Source organism: Electrona antarctica (genome assembly GCF_951216825.1).
Source record: "Electrona antarctica genome assembly, chromosome: 4".
NCBI classification, from domain to species: Eukaryota; Metazoa; Chordata; class Actinopteri; order Myctophiformes; family Myctophidae; genus Electrona; species Electrona antarctica.
Genome location: NC_136809.1, coordinates 1311881 through 1334000, shown reverse-complemented (window position 1 = coordinate 1334000; position 22120 = coordinate 1311881). Strand labels below are relative to the sequence as shown.

The 22120-nt window shown below is 47.8% G+C and overlaps 1 protein-coding gene across 1 annotated transcript in view; it reads right to left on the bottom strand.

Annotated features, from left to right (window-relative positions):
• eml6 (EMAP like 6) overlaps positions 1-12709 on the bottom strand; it is a gene marked incomplete at its 5' end in the record, with an annotated part of 90217 nt that extends 77508 nt beyond the window's left edge. The window contains 8 exons of the mRNA XM_079499293.1: positions 692-829; positions 1479-1680; positions 2400-2535; positions 2627-2812; positions 3365-3433; positions 5688-5786; positions 6135-6294; positions 12513-12709. Of these exons, the coding sequence (XP_079355419.1) occupies positions 692-829; positions 1479-1680; positions 2400-2535; positions 2627-2812; positions 3365-3433; positions 5688-5786; positions 6135-6294; positions 12513-12709 (1187 nt within the window). The remainder of the gene's footprint in view (positions 1-691; positions 830-1478; positions 1681-2399; positions 2536-2626; positions 2813-3364; positions 3434-5687; positions 5787-6134; positions 6295-12512) is intronic.
• Positions 12710-22120: the final 9411 nt, after the last annotated feature.

The following is a 22120-nucleotide window of genomic DNA, read 5'->3' as shown; positions in this document are numbered from 1 at the left end:
ACAGGCAGAGACAGACAGGTAGAGACAGACAGGTAGAGACAGACAGGTTAGAGAGACAGACAGGTAGAGAGACAGACAGGTAGAGACAGACAGGTTAGAGAGACAGACAGGTAGAGACAGACAGGTAGAGACAGACAGGTTAGAGAGACAGACAGGTAGAGAGACAGACAGGTTAGAGAGACAGACAGGTAGAGAGACAGACAGGTAGAGACAGACAGGTTAGACAGACAGGACAGACAGACAGACAGACAGACAGACAGACAGACAGACAGACAGACAGACAGACAGACAGACAGACAGACAGACAGACAGACAGACAGACAGACAGACAGACAGACAGTAGAGTGAACAATCTGTTTCATGGCAGAACACTCAAGATTGTGAGTAATTAGAGTATTTTAACAGTAATCAGAGTAATAATACCTGACTCTGAGTACAGTGAAGGATCCTGTCCAGTAGAGTATTTTAACAGTAATCAGAGTAATAATACCTGACTCTGAGTACAGTGAAGGATCCTGTCCAGTAGAGTATTTTAACAGTAATCAGAGTAATAATACCTGACTCTGAGTACAGTGAAGGATCCTGTCCAGTAGAGTATTTTAACAGTAATCAGAGTAATAATACCTGACTCTGAGTACAGTGAAGGGTCCTGTCCAGTAGAGTATTTTAACAGTAATCAGAGTAATAATACCTGACTCTGAGTACAGTGAAGGATCCGTCCTTCATCCCCAGAGCCAGCTGAGATCCGTCGTTGTTGAAGGAGACGCTTCGGACCGCCTCCTCCATGTTACACCTGGCCAATAGGGTGTGGTCTGGGAGGCTCCACAACCTGTAGACACGCCCACAATGACATGTTACACCTGGCCAATAGGGCGTGGTCTGGGAGGCTCCACAACCTGTAGACACGCCCACAATGACATGTAGACACACCCACAATGACATGTTACACCTGGCCAATAGGGTGTGGTCTGGGAGGCTCCACAACCTGTAGACACGCCCACAATGACATGTTACACCTGACCAATAGGGTGTGGTCTGGGAGGCTCCACAACCTGTAGACACGCCCACAATGACATGTTACACCTGGCCATGAGGGTGTGGTCTGGGAGGCTCCACAACCTGTAGACACGCCCACAATGACATGTTACACCTGGCCATGAGGGTGTGGTCTGGGAGGCTCCACAACCTGGAAAACATGTTGTTCCAGGGACCCCCATCTGAAAACATGTTGTTCCAGGGACCCCCATCTGAAAACATGTTGTTCCAGGGACCCCCTCCACCCAGAAGCAAAGATTCGAGTTAAAACAGTTCGCTGTGAAAGAATATAATTATATTCAGAGATTTGTGCCAAATAGCAGATCTACAAGCTCATAGTGCGGCACTCGGTGCCGCACTATGAGCTTGTAGCTATAAAGTATAATATAATGCTTAAAACACCAAAAGGGGGTTCCCGACCGCCCAGACTAGATGTTGTTTACCTGACAGAGTGGTCATCGCTGCCCGTCACCGCCACGGCCTGTTTGGGGTGGACGTCCAGAGCCCACAGCTCGCCCTCGCTGTGACCCTGCATCAGCAGGACGGGCTTGTCCCGTTCCCTGACCATCACCTCGAAGATCTCACTGTCCTGAGTCCCCGCCAGCACCCGGTCAGCCTTCCAGCATACACTGCGGATAGAGAGACCTACAGGGACCACAGGGGAGAGAGAGAGGGGGGGGAGAGAGAGGGGGAGGGGAGAGGGGGACGAGGGGGGAGAGAGAGAGGGAGGGGGAGGGGAGAGAGAGAGAGGAGGGGAAGGGGGGAGAGAGGGGAGGGGGGGGGAGAGAGGGGGGAGGGGGGAGAGAGAGAGGGGGGGAGGGGAGGGGGAGAGAGGGGAGGGGGGGGAGAGAAAGAGAGGGGGGGAGGGAGAGGGGGGAGAGGGGAGGGGGGAGAGAGAGGGGGGGAGGGGGGAGAGGGGAGGAGGGGGGAGAGAGAGAGGGAGGGGGAGGGGAGAGAGAGAGAGGGGGGGGAGGGGGGAGAGAGGGGAGGGGGGGAGAGAGGGGGGAGGGGGGAGAGAGAGAGGGGGGGAGGGGGAGAGAGGGGAGGGGGGAGAGAAAGAGAGGGGGGGAGGGGGGAGAGAGAGGGGGAGGGGGGAGGAGGGAGAGAGAGGGGGAGAGAGAGGGGAGGGGGGAGAGAGAGGGGGAGGGGGAGGAGGGAGAGAGAGGGGGAGGAGGGAGAGAGAGGGGAGGGGGGAGGGGAGGGAGAGAGAGAGAGAGAGCTCTCAAGAGTTAAAATGGGTCTGAGAGGCTAAATGTCATCAAATGGTTGATGTGAAAAGGGATGAAAACCACTATTAGAGAACCATTGATTTTAAGAGTGTAGCGTACGTTTGTAACTCAGATCGAGCTTGGTGATTGGCTTACCTTTGTAGCCTTGCTCCGCCTCCCGCAGGTCGATCTTGGTGATTGGTTTAAAGTCGACGTCCCACAGCCGGACACACCCATCTCTTCCCCCGGTGGCGAAACCCTCCTCGCATGAATGCATGCTGAAGATTCCTGCCTAAATATACATAGAAATACATTACTGTGTGTGTGTGCGTGCGTGCGTGCGTGCGTGCGTGCGTGCGTGCGTGCGTGCGTGCGTGCCTCACCCCGTGCGCGGCCTGTATCGTGCGGACCAGGCCCGTTCCTCTCCAGACATAGATGTCTCCGTTCAGCGCTCCGCTGTACGTCAGCTCATCCTTAGCGGTGGAAACACACAGGATGGTCTGGAGGTCGCCCGCCTTCCCGAACACGCCCCGCTTAGGGGTCAGGGCGTTACCGCACAGCGACCAGAACTACAGACACACAGAGGTCAGGGCGTTACCGCACAGCGACCAGAACTACAGACACACAGAGGTCAGGGCGTTACCGCACAGCGACCAGAACTACAGACACACAGAGGTCAGGGCGTTACCGCACAGCGACCAGAACTACAGACACACAGAGGTCAGGGCGTTACCGCACAGATACCAGAACTACAGACACACAGAGGTCAGGGCGTTACCGCACAGATACCAGAACTACAGACACACACAACAGACACGTTACCACACAGCGACCAGAACTACAGACACACACAACAGACACGTTACCGCACAGGGACCAGAACTACAGACACGTTACCGCACAGGGACCAGAACTACAGACACGTTACCGCACAGGGACCAGAACTACAGACACGTTACCGCACAGGGACCAGAACTACAGACACACACAACAGGACAGCTACAACTAGGGCGGACTAGCTGTTACTCAGCCAACAGTGGGCGTGTATACTAGCTGTCACTCAGTCAGGAGTGGGCGGGTCCACTATAGCTGTCACTCAGTCAAGAGTGGGCGGGTCTTACCTTGATGTGTTTGACACCGCAGCTGACCAATCGGCTGGCCTGGATCGGATCCCAGCAGATATCAAAGATCTGTGGAGAGATGAGACTGTAGAAGAACTACATATACAAGAACTACATATACCAGAACTACATGTAGAAGAACTACATGTAGAAGAACTACATATACCAGAACTACATGTAGAAGAACTACATATACCATAACTACATGTAGAATAACTACATATACCAGAAGTACATGTCACAGATCTGTGGAGAGATGAGACTACATGTAGACTCACTGAACTACATCAGAACTAGGGTTGGGATTCGGAACCGGTTCCGTTTCAGACCCGGTTCCGACATTGCGGATCCGGAGCCGGTTCCATATTAACGGTTAATTCCCCAAACGGTTCTCATCAGTGGTCATTTAGCTCTGCTGTGTCTGTCCATGCAAGCAGAGCCTGGGGTGACGTCACCCCACCTACAGAGTGAGTGAGTGAGTGAGTGAGTGAGTGAGTGAGTGAGTGAGTGAGTGAGTGAGTGAGTGAGTGAGTGAGTGAGTGGGGTCGGGGAGGATACGCCCACTGTTCTGTGCATTCAGCGAGCGGTCACCACCGCGGAGCGACAGGACAGTATGTCGAAGAGATCTCCAAAGTGTGGTTATATTAACAGAGAGGGAAATGACTCTGAGGCTGAGCACGCAAAGTGCAATAAATGCGATGCTATAGTTCCCTGCAAAGGTTGTTGCAACTTGCAAGTTGCACCAGTTGCACGACGTCCACATTGAGGAAACATCTAAAAATCAACATGCCTACACGAGTCCACGACTCACGAGAATAATCTAGGCACATCGTGTTTATGAGCCATGCGGAAAGCCGTGCCCGCTCTCCCCACAGCTCCACCACAGCCACATCACTTTCCCCAGGCTAGTAACGTAATAGAAAATAAAAACTACTAACGTCTACAGAGCTTTTCATTAGGCGTATTGTACAACTGTTGTTAATGGTGTTAATTTAGAACGCCAAAGACTCCACGTCTTTCTGTCTGATATTTTATGAATCACGTTAACTATAGAGCCAAATCAATTTGTCTGCACTTATTTTTACAACTTATAAGCAACTCAACTGCTTTTGATTTGGCTCTAAATTAATCGTGCGACTGTTGAGAGCCTTTAGGTGCATATATACCTCCATAGATTGATTACTTTATAAACAGTTTGCAGAAAAAAGCAAGGGATCCGGTAGGATCATGGCTGTGTTGTTCAACACACACACAGCATAACGTCATGGCTGTGTTGTTGAACACACACACAGCTTAACGTCATGGCTGTGTTGTTGAACACACATACACAGCTTAACGTCATGGCTGTGTTGTTGAACACACACACAGCTTAACGTCATGGCTGTGTTGTTGAACACACACAGCTTAACGTCACACATACAGCTTAACGTCATGGCTGTGTTGTTGAACACACACACACACACAGCTTAACGTCATGGCTGTGTTGTTGAACACACACACACAGCTTAACGTCATGGCTGTGTTGTTGAACACACACACACAGCTTAACGTCATGGCTGTGTTGTTGAACACACACACACACACAGCTTAACGTCATGGCTGTGTTGTTGAACACACACACACAGCTTAACGTCATGGCTGTGTTGTTGAACACACACACAGCTTAACGTCATGGCTGTGTTGTTGAACACACACACAGCTTAACATCATGGCTGTGTTGTTGAACACACACACAGCTTAACGTCATGGCTGTGTTGTTGAACACACACACAGCTTAACGTCATGGCTGTGTTGTTGAACACACACACAGCTTAACGTCATGGCTGTGTTGTTGAACACACATACACAGCTTAACGTCATGGCTGTGTTGTTGAACACACACACAGCATAACGTCATGGCTGTGTTGTTGAACACACACACAGCTTAACGTCACACACACAGCTTAACGTCATGGCTGTGTTGTTGAACACACACACAGCTTAACGTCACACACACAGCTTAACGTCATGGCTGTGTTGTTGAACACACACACAGCTTAACGTCATGGCTGTGTTGTTGAACACATACACAGCTTAACGTCATGGCTGTGTTGTTGAACACACATACACAGCTTAACGTCATGGCTGTGTTGTTGAACACACATACACAGCTTAACGTCACACACACAGCTTAACGTCATGGCTGTGTTGTTGAACACACACACAGCTTAACGTCAGGAAAGTTACACGACTGACCCACCCAGGTGATGACAATAAAACTGACCGTAGTCTGACCGTGCAACATTAATGTAAATGATATATTATGAATAATATTCATACTCACTCTGTCGGAGTGTCCGGTTGCCGTGGCGATGGGTCGTCCCCGACTCCAGTCCCACACACACACTGTGTTCTTAGAGTCCAATCCCACGGACACCAGACGCTATAGAAACACACACACACACAGTGTTATAGAGTCCAACCCCACGGACACCAGACGCTATAGAAACACACACACACACACACAGTGTTATAGAGTCCAACCCCACAGACACCAGACGCTATAGAAACACACACACAGTGTTATAGAGTCCAACCCCACGGACAACAGACGCTATAGAAACACACACACACGTACACATGCACACACACACACACACACACACACACACACACACACACACACACACACACACACACACACACACACACACACACACACACACACACACACACACACACACACACACACACACACACACACAGACAGACAGACAGGTGCATGTCTCACCGTCCCGTCAGAGTGGAAGGACAGACAGGCCACCCCGTGGGTGTGGACGTCCCTCAGGATGGAGACCGTCTGCAGGCTGTAGGAGTCCCACACACAGATGAACGGGTCCTTCCCCACCTGGCCGGTGGCCACCTGGACCTTGTCTGGATGCATGGAGAGGCTGGAGGAGAGAAACCCTGTTACTGTCCTGAAACCACCTGGACCTTGTCCGGATGCATGGAGAGGCTGGAGGAGAGAAACCCTGTTACTGTCCTGAAACCACCTGGACCTTGTCCGGATGCATGGAGAGGCTGGAGGAGAGAAACCCTGTTACTGTCCTGAAACCACCTGGACCTTGTCTGGATGCATGGAGAGGCTGGAGGAGAGAAACCCTGTTACTGTACTGTGTCTAGATGGGGTGGGGGGGGGGGGGGGACCCTGTTACTGTCCTCCTGAAACCACCTGGACCTTGTCCGGATGCATGGAGAGGCTGGAGGAGAGAAACCCTGTTACTGTCCTGAAACCACCTGGACCTTGTCCGGATGCATGGAGAGGCTGGAGGAGAGAAACCCTGTTACTGTCCTGAAACCACCTGGACCTTGTCCGGATGCATGGAGAGGCTGGAGGAGAGAAACCCTGTTACTGTCCTCCTGAAACCACCTGGACCTTGTCTGGATGCATGGAGAGGCTGGAGGAGAGAAACCCTGTTACTGTCCTGAAACCACCTGGACCTTGTCTGGATGCATGGAGAGGCTGGAGGAGAGAAACCCTGTTACTGTCCTGAAACCACCTGGACCTTGTCCGGATGCATGGAGAGGCTGGAGGAGAGAAACCCTGTTACTGTCCTGAAACCACCTGGACCTTGTCCGGATGCATGGAGAGGCTGGAGGAGAGAAACCCTGTTACTGTCCTCCTGAAACCACCTGGACCTTGTCTGGATGCATGGAGAGGCTGGAGGAGAGAAACCCTGTTACTGTCCTGAAACCACCTGGACCTTGTCTGGATGCATGGAGAGGCTGGAGGAGAGAAACCCTGTTACTGTACTGTGTCTAGATGGGGTGGGGGGGGGGGGGGACCCTGTTACTGTCCTCCTGAAACCACCTGGACCTTGTCTGGATGCATGGAGAGGCTGGAGGAGAGAAACCCTGTTACTGTCCTGAAACCACCTGGACCTTGTCTGGATGCATGGAGAGGCTGGAGGAGAGAAACCCTGTTACTGTCCTGAAACCACCTGGACCTTGTCTGGATGCATGGAGAGGCTGGAGGAGAGAAACCCTGTTACTGTCCTGAAACCACCTGGACCTTGTCCGGATGCATGGAGAGGCTGGAGGAGAGAAACCCTGTTACTGTCCTGAAACCACCTGGACCTTGTCTGGATGCATGGAGAGGCTGGAGGAGAGAAACCCTGTTACTGTACTGTGTCTAGATGGGGTGGGGGGGGGGGGGGGGACCCTGTTACTGTACTGTGTCTGGATGCATGGAGAGACTGGGGGAGGGGGAGGGGGAGAGACACCCTGTTATCACTGCCCCCTTTATTACTGCCGCTAGGTGGCAGCATAATCACACCTAATTTACACTGCGTGAAAAGTGGAGTTAACGGGCAATTATGGGCACTAGCTTTTGCCCGTAAACCTCAAGTTTAGCAGCATATACAGTTAATATACGGTAATATACAGGTGTGATGGTACAATTCGTTGGAAAGTGTAACGGGAGTTTCCTGTAATATGCACATCCGTATCTGTATCTCATGCTGCCAAACAAAACAACAGTGGTCCAGAAGTAGAACAAAGACCAGGACATGTAACTGGACCTCAACAGGACATGTAACTGGACCTCAACAGGACATGTAACTGGACCTCAACAGGACATGCAACTGGACCTCAACAGGACATGTAACTGGACCTCAACAGGACATGTAACTGGACCTCAACAGGACATGTAACTGAACCTCAACAGGACATGTAACTGGACCTCAACAGGACATGTAACTGGACCTCAACAGGACATGTAACTGGACCTCAACAGGACATGTAACTGGACCTCAACAGGACATGTAACTGAACCTCAACAGGACATGTAACTGGACCTCAACAGGACATGTAACTGGACCTCAACAGGACATGTAACTGGACCTCAACAGGACATGTAACTGGACCTCAACAGGACATGTATCTGGACCTCAACAGGACATGTAACTGAACCTCAACAGGACATGTAACTGGACCTCAACAGGACATGTAACTGGACCTCAACAGGACATGTAACTGGACCTCAACCGGACATGTAACTGGACCTCAACAGGACATGTACACTGGACCTCAACAGGACATGTAACTGGACCTCAACAGGACATGTAACTGAACCTCAACAGGACATGTACACTGGACCTCAACAGGACATGTAACTGGACCTCAACAGGACATGTAACTGGACCTCAACAGGACATGTAAATGGACCTCAACAGGACATGTAACTGGACCTCAACAGGACATGTAACTGGACCTCAACAGGACATGTAACTGGACCTCAACAGGACATGTAACTGGACCTCAACAGGACATGTAACTGGACCTCAACAGGACATGTAACTGGACCTCAACAGGACATGTAACTGAACCTCAACAGGACATGTACACTGAACCTCAACAGGACATGTACACTGGACCTCAACAGGACATGTAACTGGACCTCAACAGGACATGTAACTGAACCTCAACAGGACATGTACACTGAACCTCAACAGGACATGTACACTGGACCTCAACAGGACATGTAACTGGACCTCAACAGGACATGTAAATGGACCTCAACAGGACATGTAAATGGACCTCAACAGGACATGTAACTGGACCTCAACAGGACATGTAACTGGACCTCAACAGGACATGTAACTGGACCTCAACAGGACATGTAAATGGACCTCAACAGGACATGTAACTGGACCTCAACAGGACATGTAACTGGACCTCAACAGGACATGTAACTGGACCTCAACAGGACATGTAACTGGACCTCAACAGGACATGTACACTGGACCTCAACAGGACATGTACACTGGACCTCAACAGGACATGTAACTGGACCTCAACAGGACATGTACAATGGACCTCAACAGGACATGTAACTGGACCTCAACAGGACATGTAACTGAACCTCAACAGGACATGTACAATGGACCTCAACAGGACATGTAACTGGACCTCAACAGGACATGTAACTGGACCTCAACAGGACATGTACAATGGACCTCAACAGGACATGTAACTGGACCTCAACAGGACATGTAACTGGACCTCAACAGGACATGTAACTGGACCTCAACAGGACATGTAACTGGACCTCAACAGGACATGTACACTGGACCTCAACAGGACAAGTAACTGGACCTCAACAGGACATGTAACTGGACCTCAACAGGAAATGTAACTGGACCTCAACAGGACATGTAACTGGACCTCAACAGGACATGTAACTGGACCTCAACAGGACATGTAACTGGACCTCAACAGGACATGTAACTGGACCTCAACAGGACATGTAACTGGACCTCAACAGGACATGTAACTGGACCTCAACAGGACATGTAACTGGACCTCAACAGGACATGTAACTGGACCTCAACAGGACAAGTAACTGGACCTCAACAGGACATGTAACTGGACCTCAACAGGACATGTACACTGGACCTCAACAGGACATGTACACTGGACCTCAACAGGACATGTACACTGGACCTCAACAGGACATGTAACTGGACCTCAACAGGACATGTACAATGGACCTCAACAGGACATGTAACTGGACCTCAACAGGACATGTAACTGGTCCTCAACAGGACATGTAACTGGACCTCAACAGGACATGTACAATGGACCTCAACAGGACATGTAACTGGACCTCAACAGGACATGTAACTGGACCTCAACAGGACATGTACAATGGACCTCAACAGGACATGTAACTGGACCTCAACAGGACATGTAACTGGACCTCAACAGGACATGTAACTGGACCTCAACAGGACATGTAACTGGACCTCAACAGGACATGTAACTGGACCTCAACAGGACATGCAACTGGACCTCAACAGGACATGTAACTGGACCTCAACAGGACATGTAACTGGACCTCAACAGGACATGTAACTAGACCTCAACAGGACATGTACAATGGACCTCAACAGGACATGTAACTGGACCTCAACAGGACATGTAACTGGACCTCAACAGGACATGTAACTGAACCTCAACAGGACATGTAACTGGACCTCAACAGGACATGTAACTGGACCTCAACAGGACATGTAACTGGACCTCAACAGGACATGTAACTGGACCTCAACAGGACATGTAACTGGACCTCAACAGGACATGTAACTGGACCTCAACAGGACATGTAACTGGACCTCAACAGGACATGTAACTGAACCTCAACAGGACATGTAACTGGACCTCAACAGGACATGTAACTGGACCTCAACAGGACATGTAACTGGACCTCAACAGGACATGTAACTGGACCTCAACAGTGGATATATTTAACATTGTTGAATTGTGAATGTGTGTGTGCATGCGTGCGTGCGTGCGTGCGTGCGTGCGTGCGTGCATGCGTGCGTACGTGCGTGCGTGCATGCATGCATGTATGTATTTGTGTGTGTGCGTGCATGCGTGAATTTGTCTGCGTGTGTTCAGTCAACCAGCAGACTAAATGCCCTCAGAGGATGGACATATTGTTGCACATTTTATCCTCGGACCATCTGACCATGTGACCATGTGACCATCTGACCATGTGTGACAGTTTCTGACTATGGCTAAGTCATTGTGCAATTATCCATTTTCGTTTCGCAAGCTCAGATTCTAAAAATGTCTTCTACATCCCGACAGTTTTCTGAAAAAGCTATGTTTCTATGTCAGTCGTTCTTCGATTTTTCAAAAATAGCAGACCTACAAGCTCGTAGCGCGCCACCGAGTGGCGCGCTACGAGCTTGTAGATCTGCTATTTTTCAATAGCTAAAGCATAACATAATGCTAACACCAAAAGGGGTTCCCGCCCAGAATGGGTTAAGGGACGTCACTGCCTTTACGAGGCTACGAGTGCCGACTTTGAAGAGTGCAATTCTCAATAATAATACATCCCGATCCCGACTGACTTTGTTATTCATGTCTATATTTTGAACATCACAGGCTTACTAATATGTTCTACCTACCGCGGAGCTTCGACGGTGGTTTTACCGTTGTCAACTTGTTGTATAATTAACTTGGCTGAATAGTTGGGAAAATAACCCAGCTAAATGGGAGGAGTGGCATATCCTGACATTTTCAACTACCTATTGAATTCTCCAGATGAGTATTAATAATAGTTAGTCTTGCAAGATGTTGTTTAGATAATTTTTCACAAATACATAGCATATAAAAGGAAACACAACACATATATCTGGGTATTGAAAACCTCAAGGGATGCGACCGTGACCCTCGAGAGACCCGGAAAATAAATCTCCGTTCATTTTCCTCATAGACTTTTCAAAAAGTATTTGTTGAGTCAAAACTCAGTAATGGAGCCTTTGCTTCAGGGCCGGTCCTGAGCAATCTGGCGCCCCAAGCAGGATTTTTCTGTCCCAAAAATTGAGGAGACACTGTGGAGGCACTGGGGGGACAGTGGGGACACTGTGGAGGCACTGGGGGTCCATTGGGGAGGCACTGTGGGGACACTGGGGAGGCTCTGTGGAGGCACTGGCGGGACACTGGCACTGGGGAGACACTGGGGAGGCACTGGGGAGGCACTGGGGGGGCGCCCCTCTCCCATGGCGCTCGAAGGTTTACAACCTACTTGATTAACAACCAATCAACAAAATGAAGCCAACAGTTCAAAAGCAACAAAGTTGGAAAATAAAAAGTTGGATTGTGTTGGAAATCTCGAGTTGTCTCTAGTCCTTTGGAGTTGAACAGGAAATGAACTTGACAGTATTTATTTAAAGACTATTACGACGCGGACAAAGACAACTAGAGTTGTGACAATAAACGCAATTTTTGCACTTTTTTTGTTGTTTTTCTTCTTTGTAATTATTTGTTTGGTCCAAAATATTGTGTTTGTTGTCATGATTTGTCACGACTCGAGTTGGCTTCGTACGACGCTTAAAAGGTCTTTAAATATATACTTTTTGAAATGTCTATGAGGAAAATGAACTGAGAATTATTTCCTGGGCCTGGCGTCGTCATGAAAGGGGGCGGGACTGCAACGCTCTATACCTTCCTGCATTGTAGGGCCTATGTAAGCATAACCTGACTCCGCCAGATGGGGCAGCAGAGAGTACACATGTAAGCAACCACACTTTGCAATTAAAAAAAAAAAAACGGCGACTTTTCTAGTTATTACGGTGATGTCATGACGACGACGACTCACCTGATGATGTCATCGTTGTGTCCCAGGTAGAACTTCTGGGCGTGGTCTCTCGTGCTGTAGACCACGCCCACTCCGGCCACGAAGTAGACCACGTCCTTCCCGGCGGTGTAGAACAGGTTGTTGCGACACTGGTGACCGCGGTACCCGTGGATCCACTCCAGGCGCAGCTGGCATCGAGGGGCCGTCTTATCTGACATCACCACCGCCCGGACACACCCCCTTCAGCACCCAGACACGCCCCCACAACAACGACCACGCCCACAACGAGAGAGACACACGCCCACAACAGCTGCTCAGCTGGCGTTCGTTCATTCATTCATTCATTCATCCACCCTGTGGAACAGAGAGAACACCAGACATGATGCCAATAAGGTCGCTGAATAATCCCTCGCGTTCATATTTTAAACGAGAGGCATGTTTAAAATCCATTTTGACCTGAGATCAGATTCTATAAATGTCTTCTACATCTTCACAGTTTTCTGAAAAAGCTATGTTTCTATGTAAGTCGTTCTTCGATTTTTCAAAAATAGCAGACCTACAAGCTCGTAGGAGCTTGTAGATCTGCTATTTTTCAATAGCGAAAGCATAACATAATGCTAACACCAAAAGGGGTTCCCGCCCAGAATGGGTTAAGTCAGAAATGAAGAGCTTAGTATATCCATCTGGTCGACACCACGGAGAGCTCCTTAGATCAGGAGATACGAGACGTTCTTCCTGAGCCGTAAACAGGGAAGTGAACGACAACGCGCATGGGCGAAACAGCAAGGAGTATGGTGCAGAAGGAGAGGCCAACCACAAAAAAAATAGAAAAAAATATGAATATTTTTCTCTCGTTTGATATCAATGAAAATGCGCTAGGACGTCCAAGCAATCGGTAGGTTTATGACGTTCCCACACGTCCCACGGTCTGCCTGTTGCCCCCGCGACGTGACTACGGACAAGCGGTTGAAGATGTATGGATGGATTGTCGATGGCAAGTACCCACCTTCTATGATGTCACTGAGCATCATGAAGGTACTGAAAGACCCGCCCACCTCTGACATCAGCAACATTATGATAATTATAAAAATAATTAATCAGTAATCATTGCTAGAGTGTGTTCAGTAACAGTGTTAAATAGCTCTATATTGGGACAGTAATCATTGCTATAGAGTGTGTTCAGTAACAGTGTTAAATAGCTCTATATTGGGACAGTAATCATTGCTATAGTGTGTGTTCAGTAACAGTGTTAAATAGCTCTATATTGGGACAGTAATCATTGCTATAGAGTGTGTTCAGTAACAGTGTTAAATAGCTCTATATTGGGACAGTAATCATTGCTATATAGTGTTCAGTAACAGTGTTAAATAGCTCTATATTGGGACAGTAATCATTGCTATAGTGTGTGTTCAGTAACAGTGTTAAATAGCTCTATATTGGGACAGTAATCATTGCTATAGAGTGTGTTCAGTAACAGTGTTAAATAGCTCTATATTGGGACAGTAATCATTGCTATATAGTGTGTTCAGTAACAGTGTTAAATAGCTCTATATTGGGACAGTAATCATTGCTATAGTGTGTGTTCAGTAACAGTGTTAAATAGCTCTATATTGGGACAGTAATCATTGCTATATCGTGTGTTCAGTAACAGTGTTAAATAGCTCTATATTGGGACAGTAATCATTGCTATAGTGTGTGTTCAGTAACAGTGTTAAATAGCTCTATATTGGGACAGTAATCATTGCTATAGTGTGTGTTCAGTAACAGTGTTAAATAGCTCTATATTGGGACAGTAATCATTGCTATAGAGTGTGTTCAGTAACAGTGTTAAATAGCTCTATATTGTGACAGTAATCATTGCTATAGAGTGTGTTCAGTAACAGTGTTAAATAGCTCTATATTGGGACAGTAATCATTGCTATAGAGTGTGTGTTCAGTAACAGTGTTAAATAGCTCTATATTGGGACAGTAATCATTGCTATAGTGTGTGTTCAGTAACAGTGTTAAATAGCTCTATATTGGGACAGTAATCATTGCTATAGTGTGTGTTCAGTAACAGTGTTAAATGTGATATAGTCATATTGCAGTCTTCTTCATAATGACAGCATGTCTACATCAGAGCTGTGTGTGAACAACACACACATTTACAATGAGAAGTGGAATTATAACCAAATGATGACACAGAATCAACCCAAACTGTGAATGAATAGATGCAGTTATGATGCATAGAAGGCTCAATACACGCTATATATTAAATGAATAGTGTACATTCTGTTAGGATGTAATCCCATCCCTACCTACCTGTCAGTCAGAATGCTGCTCCATAGAAAAGACCACAAAATAATACAAAAATATAAATAAATGAAAGGCTCAGAACAACCCGAATCAAAAGCAGAATTAATTAGTCGGATTGTTTAAAGGTTTATATAAAAATCGAAGCTCATGGTGAAGGAGGAGGAGGAGGAGGATCTCCGCTCGGGTTTCAGTCCGTTTGAAACGATAGGATTAAAAAAAAAGGAGCTCAGATTTATTCTGTCTTTCTATTTATTTATTTTCTCTCTCCAAACAGCGTCGAGTTCAGGATGAAACCAAACCGAGTCCTACAAAAAATACTAATAGAAAAACAAGGCAACGATAATAAGAAAATAGAATGTATAAAAACGCCGATAATAATAATCCACGGGGGGGGTATTTTAACGGTCGGTATAGGCTACGTTGGCCCAACGCTGGGAGCGTAGCGGCGTCAGGAATACAGGCTGAACGCTTACTTACCAGGGGGTTGCCAGGTTGTGTGACAGAGATGAGCGAACACGAAAGAAAACAAAGCCACATTTTAAATCTAATATTCACAGCTCAGGACATTGTACCACAGACGAAAAACAGTCTAAGTCCAAATTTCAGACTGACCCCTCCACGAAAAGGCCTCGTTGTCCTGAACCCTTATCTATCATTTATATATTATGGATCAATAGTGTGGACTTAGACTGTTATTCGTCTGTGGTACTATCTACAAGCTCACAACGCGCGACGCGTGGTGAGCTTGTAGATCTCCTATTTCCCCCCCTAAAAATATCTTGGGGGGAAAAAGTGATTTATTTTTTTAATATGAAAAAATATATATATGAAGCGACCTAAAATCCCCCTATGGGGATTTCAATGCGAATACAAAAAATACATGAACCTGTGGACTGGCGCCCTCTACTGGAAGTGATGTCGTATAATTCACCACAGTGACCTCAGACTTCCGTTCATTTTCCTCATAGACATTTCAGAAAGTATTTATTTAAAGACGTTTACGCCGCGGACAAAGCCAACTCGAGTCGTGACAAATCATGACAACAAACACAATTTTTTGGGCCGAACAAATAATTAGAAAGAAGAAAAAAACGGCAGGTTACAACACTTTTTTTGTTGTTTTTCTTCTTTGTAATTATTTGTTTGGTCCAAAATATTGTTTGTGTTGTCATGAGTTGTCACGACTCGAGTTGGCTTTGTCCGCGGCGTAACCGTCTTTAAATAAATACTTTCTGAAATGTCTATGGGAAAAATGCATTGGGATTCATTTCCTGGTCCATGGTAGGGGGCGGGACTGCGAGGCTCTATAGTGTCTATTTGTACGTCTCTAAATGTTTTGATGAATTGAACATGGTGGACCCTCTTGTAAATGCTTTATGGTGTCGTCCACTCACAGTTAACAGTCTTTGTATAGAGGGTATGCGCGTGACATCATCATCAAACCAGGAAGTCATGCAGGAAGGCCTACTGAGTGGCAAAAAACTACTTTCTGGCCTTGACAGCCCATACATCCACACAGAAAAGTCCTATCTGATTGCATTAGACAACGTTAAACAAAGTTAAACTCACTTTGCATGTTGCTTTGCCACTCGATTTGCCACTCGATGTGCCATTCACTTTAAGCATGCGCATACCCTCTATAGAGTTGTGCTTGAAATGTACTGTAATTCTGCAAACTGTTAATACATACTTCTATCCAAATACAATCAATCATTCACTTTACAGAAAGACGAGCTCAAAGTCGCTTATAATGAGCAGACATGGCAACACCGCTTGCTTACGCTCCTGTGTAAAGCCTGCTTGGTTGATTATCACAGTGACGTGCCGTGAAGGATTGTGGGATGTGAGTTTGTATTGCCGTGACTCGGACGCTGCTCTGCGAGAGAAAGAACTACAAGTCCCAGCTAGGGGGAGGAGCTAGAGGGGCGCTGTCCGAGGTTCTGCTGCTGGTCACGTGGTGGTGGGAATAAAAAGTACTCGGATGATTTTTACTTCAGTAAAAATAGTAAACGTACTAAAGTATTCGTATAAAAATGTACTTAAAGTATCCAAAGTAAAAGTAGTCATTGATTGATTGATTGATTGATTGAAGTATTTATTAACAGTTTGCAGAATTTTGAAGAACTAAATCTCAGAACGTTGCGATCTTAAACAATCAAAATAACAATTCTTCTACATTCTCTAATTGTTTAGACTTCTTGTATATTAACTAATGCAGATGTTTAACAATAATAGAACTCTTGAGAGTGTAAAATTAAACCAAATGGACCCGTACGGGTCCATTTGGTTTCATTTATACGCTCTCAAGAGTTAAAGATCTATAAGGGTCCATTTGGTTACCAACTCTCCATCATTTAGCCGCATGGGGACCACCTGGAACCCCCTCAAGGACCCCTGGGGGTCCCCGGACCACATGGGGACCACCTGGAACCCCCTCCAGGACCCCTGGGGGGAACCCCCTCAAGGACCCCTGGGGGTCCCCGGACCACATGGGGACCACCTGGAACCCCCTCCAGGACCCCTGGGGGGAACCCCCTCAAGGACCCCTGGTGGTCCCCGGACCACATGGGGACCGTCCCCGGACCACATGGGGACCACCTGGAACCCCCTCAAGGACCACTGGGGGTCCCCGGACGACATGGGGACCACCTGGAACCCCCTCAAGGACCACTGGGGGTCCCCGGGCCACCTGGAACCCCCTCAAGGACCCCTGGGGGTCCCCAGACCACATGGGGACCACCTGGAACCCCCTCAAGGACCACTGGGGGTCCCCAGACCACCTGGAACCCCCTCAAGGACCCCTGGGGGTCCCCAGACCACATGGGGACCACCTGGAACCCCTTGAAGGACCACAGGGGGTCCCTGGACCACCTGGAACCCCCTCAAGGACCACTGGGGGTTCCCGGACCACCTGGAACCCCCTCAAGGACCCCTGGGGGTCCCCAGACCACATGGGGACCACCTGGAACCCCCTCAAGGACCACTGGGGGTCCCCGGACCACCTGGAACCCCCTCAAGGACCCCTGGGGGTCCCCGGACCACATGGGGACCATCTGGAACCCCCTCAAGGACCACTGGGGGTCCCCAGACCACCTGGAACCCCCTCAAGGACCACTGGGGGTCCCCAGACCATCTGGAACCCCCTCAAGGACCACTGGGGGTCCCCAGACCACATGGGGACCATCTGGAACCCCCTCAAGGACCACTGGGGGTCCCCAGACCACATGGGGACAACCTGGAACCCCCTCAAGGACCACTGGGGGTCCCCAGACCACCTGGAACCCCCTCAAGGACCCCTGGGGGTCCCCAGACCACATGGGGACCATCTGGAACCCCCTCAAGGACCACTGGGGGTCCCCGGACCACCTGAAACCCCCTCAAGGTCCCCGGACCACCTGGAACCCCCTCAAGGACCCGGACCACCTGGAACCCCCTCGAGGACCCCTGGGGGTCCCTGGACCACCTGGAACCCCATCAAGGACCACTGGGGGTCCCCGGACCACCTGGAACCCCCTCAAGGACCACTGGGGGTCCCCGGACCACCTGGAACCCTCTCGAGGACCCCTGGGGGTCCCTAGACTACTGTATTGTTATTGTGTACTGACGGTGGTATGTTGTAAATTATATTCAGTTTTAATCAGGATGTATTTATTTCAGATTGTATTTTCCACTTTATATTGTATTCTTTCCAACACGCGTACAGACACAGTGACAGTGTGAGAGACACACACACACACACACACACACACACACACACACACACACACACACACACACACACACACACACACACACACACACACACACACACACACACACACACAGTCTATTAATAACAGGTAAATATTGGTTCTGACTCACTGATGACTATGGAACCAGTTAACCCTTTTACTGCCACCTGAGCTCCCCTGCTGTGATTGGCCAGTAGGATCGAACCCTACTGACCAGTAGGACGAAATCAACACTGCTGGAACGTTGGTGGGATTCAACGGGACATAGTCTTAAAATTAAAAATTAACCTGGGATTCTCCTCCAGTGAAGTGATAAATATACTTAAGTAATAAGTACAGTAATAAGTATCAGAGCGCCCCCCTGTAGTCAATAATGTACTTAAGAGTACATGTACTTAAGAGTACATGTACTTAAGAGTACATGTACTTCCAGCTAATCTGCACCATATGGCCTCTTATTCACATGCAGACCATAAGACTCTCTAAAAGGATTGGGAGCGACACCATGACCCTCTTCTAGAGCAGGGGTTCCCAACGGGGGGTCCGGGGACCCCCAGGGGTCCCTGAGGGAGGTCCAGGGGGTCCGGGGACCCTGAGGGACTTCCAGGGGGTCCCCAGCTAAATGATGGTTATAGGAACCTTATCCCATTTTGACCTGAGATCAGATTCTAAAAATGTCTTCTACATCCTGACAGTTTTCTGAAAAAGCTATGTTTCTATGTCAGTGGTTCTTCGATTTTTCAAAAATAGCAGACCTACAAGCTCGTAGCGCGGCACTCGGTGGCGCACTACGAGCTTGTAGATCTGCTATTTTTCAATAGCTAAAGCATAACATAATGCTAACACCAAAAGGGGTTCCCGCCCAAAATGGGTTAAGGGTCTGAGTGTACAAATGAAACCAAATGGACCCTTATGGGTCTGTAACTCTGAGTGTACAAATGGAACCAAATGGACCCTTACAGGTCTGTAACTCTGAGAGTGTACAAATTGAACCATTTGGTTCCATTTGTACACTCAGTTAAATTAACATTGATTTTACAACCTACATTGGGGGTCTTAGAGATAGAAATGCCATTAAATGGGGGGTCCGTAGCCTGCCTGTTGCATGTCAAACTGGGGGGGGGGGGGGTCCTTGAAATGGTTGAGAATCACTGCTAGAGCTGTAAGAATCTTCTCTCATGGGGGTCCTTGGCCTGTATTTTCCAACCGGGGGTCCGCGAGGCTAACGGGTGTCATTTTGGGGGTCCTTGACATGAAAAGGTTTGCACTGCTCTATAGTGGTGCGTAGAAGACACACGCACGCACGCACACGCACACGCACACGCACACACACACGCACACACACGCACACACACACACACACATGTAAACACAACACAACATATTAAAGTTTAAAAGCATTTAATGACATATTATATATAGCACATGTTTAACACAGAGAGAGAGAGAGATAGAGATAGAGATAGAGACAGAGAGACAGAGACAGAGAGAGAGAGAGAGAGAGAGAGAGAGAGAGATAGAGAGATAGAGAGATAGAGAGATAGAGAGATAGAGAGATAGAGAGATAGAGAGAGAGAGAGAGAGAGAGAGAGAGAGAGATGGTAGAGAGACTACAGGTTGCAGTGGGTCTGGTCTTGGCTCTCTATACATGGAGTCAGACATTTCTATAGAGCATAGTTACGCAGTGATTGTGCAGCAGATGGCGCTATTTATCTATCTATTGTACAGTAGGATACAGTGAGTGGATATACAGTATGACAGGGAGAGAGAGCGCCCCCCTGTGGTCAATAGACAGAGAGCGCGTTGGCAGCACATTTTGATTTTAGTTTTAGTCATAGTATCTAGTTTTAGTCACATTTTAGTCACCTGGAATGTTTTAGTGTTAGTCTAGTTTCAGTCGACTATATCATAAGATTTTAGTCGACTAAATCTGCAGTTCATTTAGTCGACTATAATGTATTTTGGCAGGCCTTGATGCTGTCGTAATGACTGATTTTACACTTGCTGAAAATAGCCGATCTACAAAGCGCGACGCGTTGTGGGCTTGTAGATCTGCTATTTTCAGCATGCAACCAAGTGTAAAATGACTCATACTGGATCTCTTGTCCACTAGTCCCTTCCTAGCATTTTAGTCTGGTTTCTATTTGTTGACGAAATCGTCAGTATATTTAGTCATCATAGCTTAGTTTTCATTTAGTTTCCGTTTAGTTTTCGTCAGTGGAAAAAGGTAGTCGACGGAATCAACACTGGTATAGACAGTATGACAGAGAGCGCCCCCTGTGGTCTATAGACAGTATGACAGAGAGCGCCCCCTGTGGTCTATAGACAGTATGACAGAGAGCGCCCCCTGTGGTCTATAGACAGTATGACAGAGAGCGCCCCCTGTGGTCTATAGACAGTATGACAGAGAGCGCCCCCTGTGGTCTATAGACAGTATGACAGAGAGAGAGCGCCCCCTGTGGTCTATAGACAGTATGACAGAGAGAGAGCGCCCCCTGTGGTCTATAGACAGTATGACAGAGAGAGAGCTCCCCCTGTGGTCTATAGACAGTATGACAGAGAGCGCCCCCTGTGGTCTATAGACAGTATGACAGAGAGAGAGCGCCCCCTGTGGTCTATAGACAGTATGACAGAGAGAGAGCGCCCCCTGTGGTCTATAGACAGTATGACAGAGAGCGCCCCCTGTGGTCTATAGACAGTATGACAGAGAGCGCCCCCTGTGGTCTATAGACAGTATGACAGAGAGCGCCCCCTGTGGTCTATAGACAGTATGACAGAGAGCGCCCCCTGTGGTCTATAGACAGTATGACAGAGAGAGAGCGCCCCCTGTGGTCTATAGACAGTATGACAGAGAGAGAGCGCCCCCTGTGGTCTATAGACAGTATGACAGAGAGCGCCCCCTGTGGTCTATAGACAGTATGACAGAGAGAGAGCGCCCCCTGTGGTCTATAGACAGTATGACAGCGAGGAGACAAGCAAGCAAGCAACCTCATGGTCTTAAAGGGACACTTCACCCATTTTTATTTTGATGTCAGTCCTAAATGGGTTAAAATAAGATCTGGTTGCAAAAGGGGTGAAGTGGCCCTTTAAGGACAGTTGGGCTGTTTTTAAATATCATTTATATATTTCAGTATTTTTAGCATTAAACATTGATGCTTTGAAGTGTTTATATAATACATAGATTTTATAATCCTTAGTGTAATAATTTGAAACGTAAAAAAATAGGTCAGAGATAATCATAATCATAATAATTATAATAATTAAAGGTCAGAGGTCACATAATCATAATTGTAACAATTAAAGGCGGTCCTTCATGACAACAACCAATGAACGCGCACCCGAATTAACGCATGCAGGAACAGGATAGGTCCACACACAGAGGCCACTCCCCCCTCGATGAGGATTGGTTATTCACACCAACCGTTCCAGTTTTTGTTTTTTATTTTTTTTACCAATCAGGGAGCGGTTCCTGTGTGCGACGCCCCTCCCAAAAAAGAGGCAAACGAACAAAATGTCTCTGATTGGTCGATATTCAAGGATTCAGGTTTTTGGTCGTTGAGAAAAAAATAAAATAAAATTAAGTAAATAAAGTAAATTTCAATC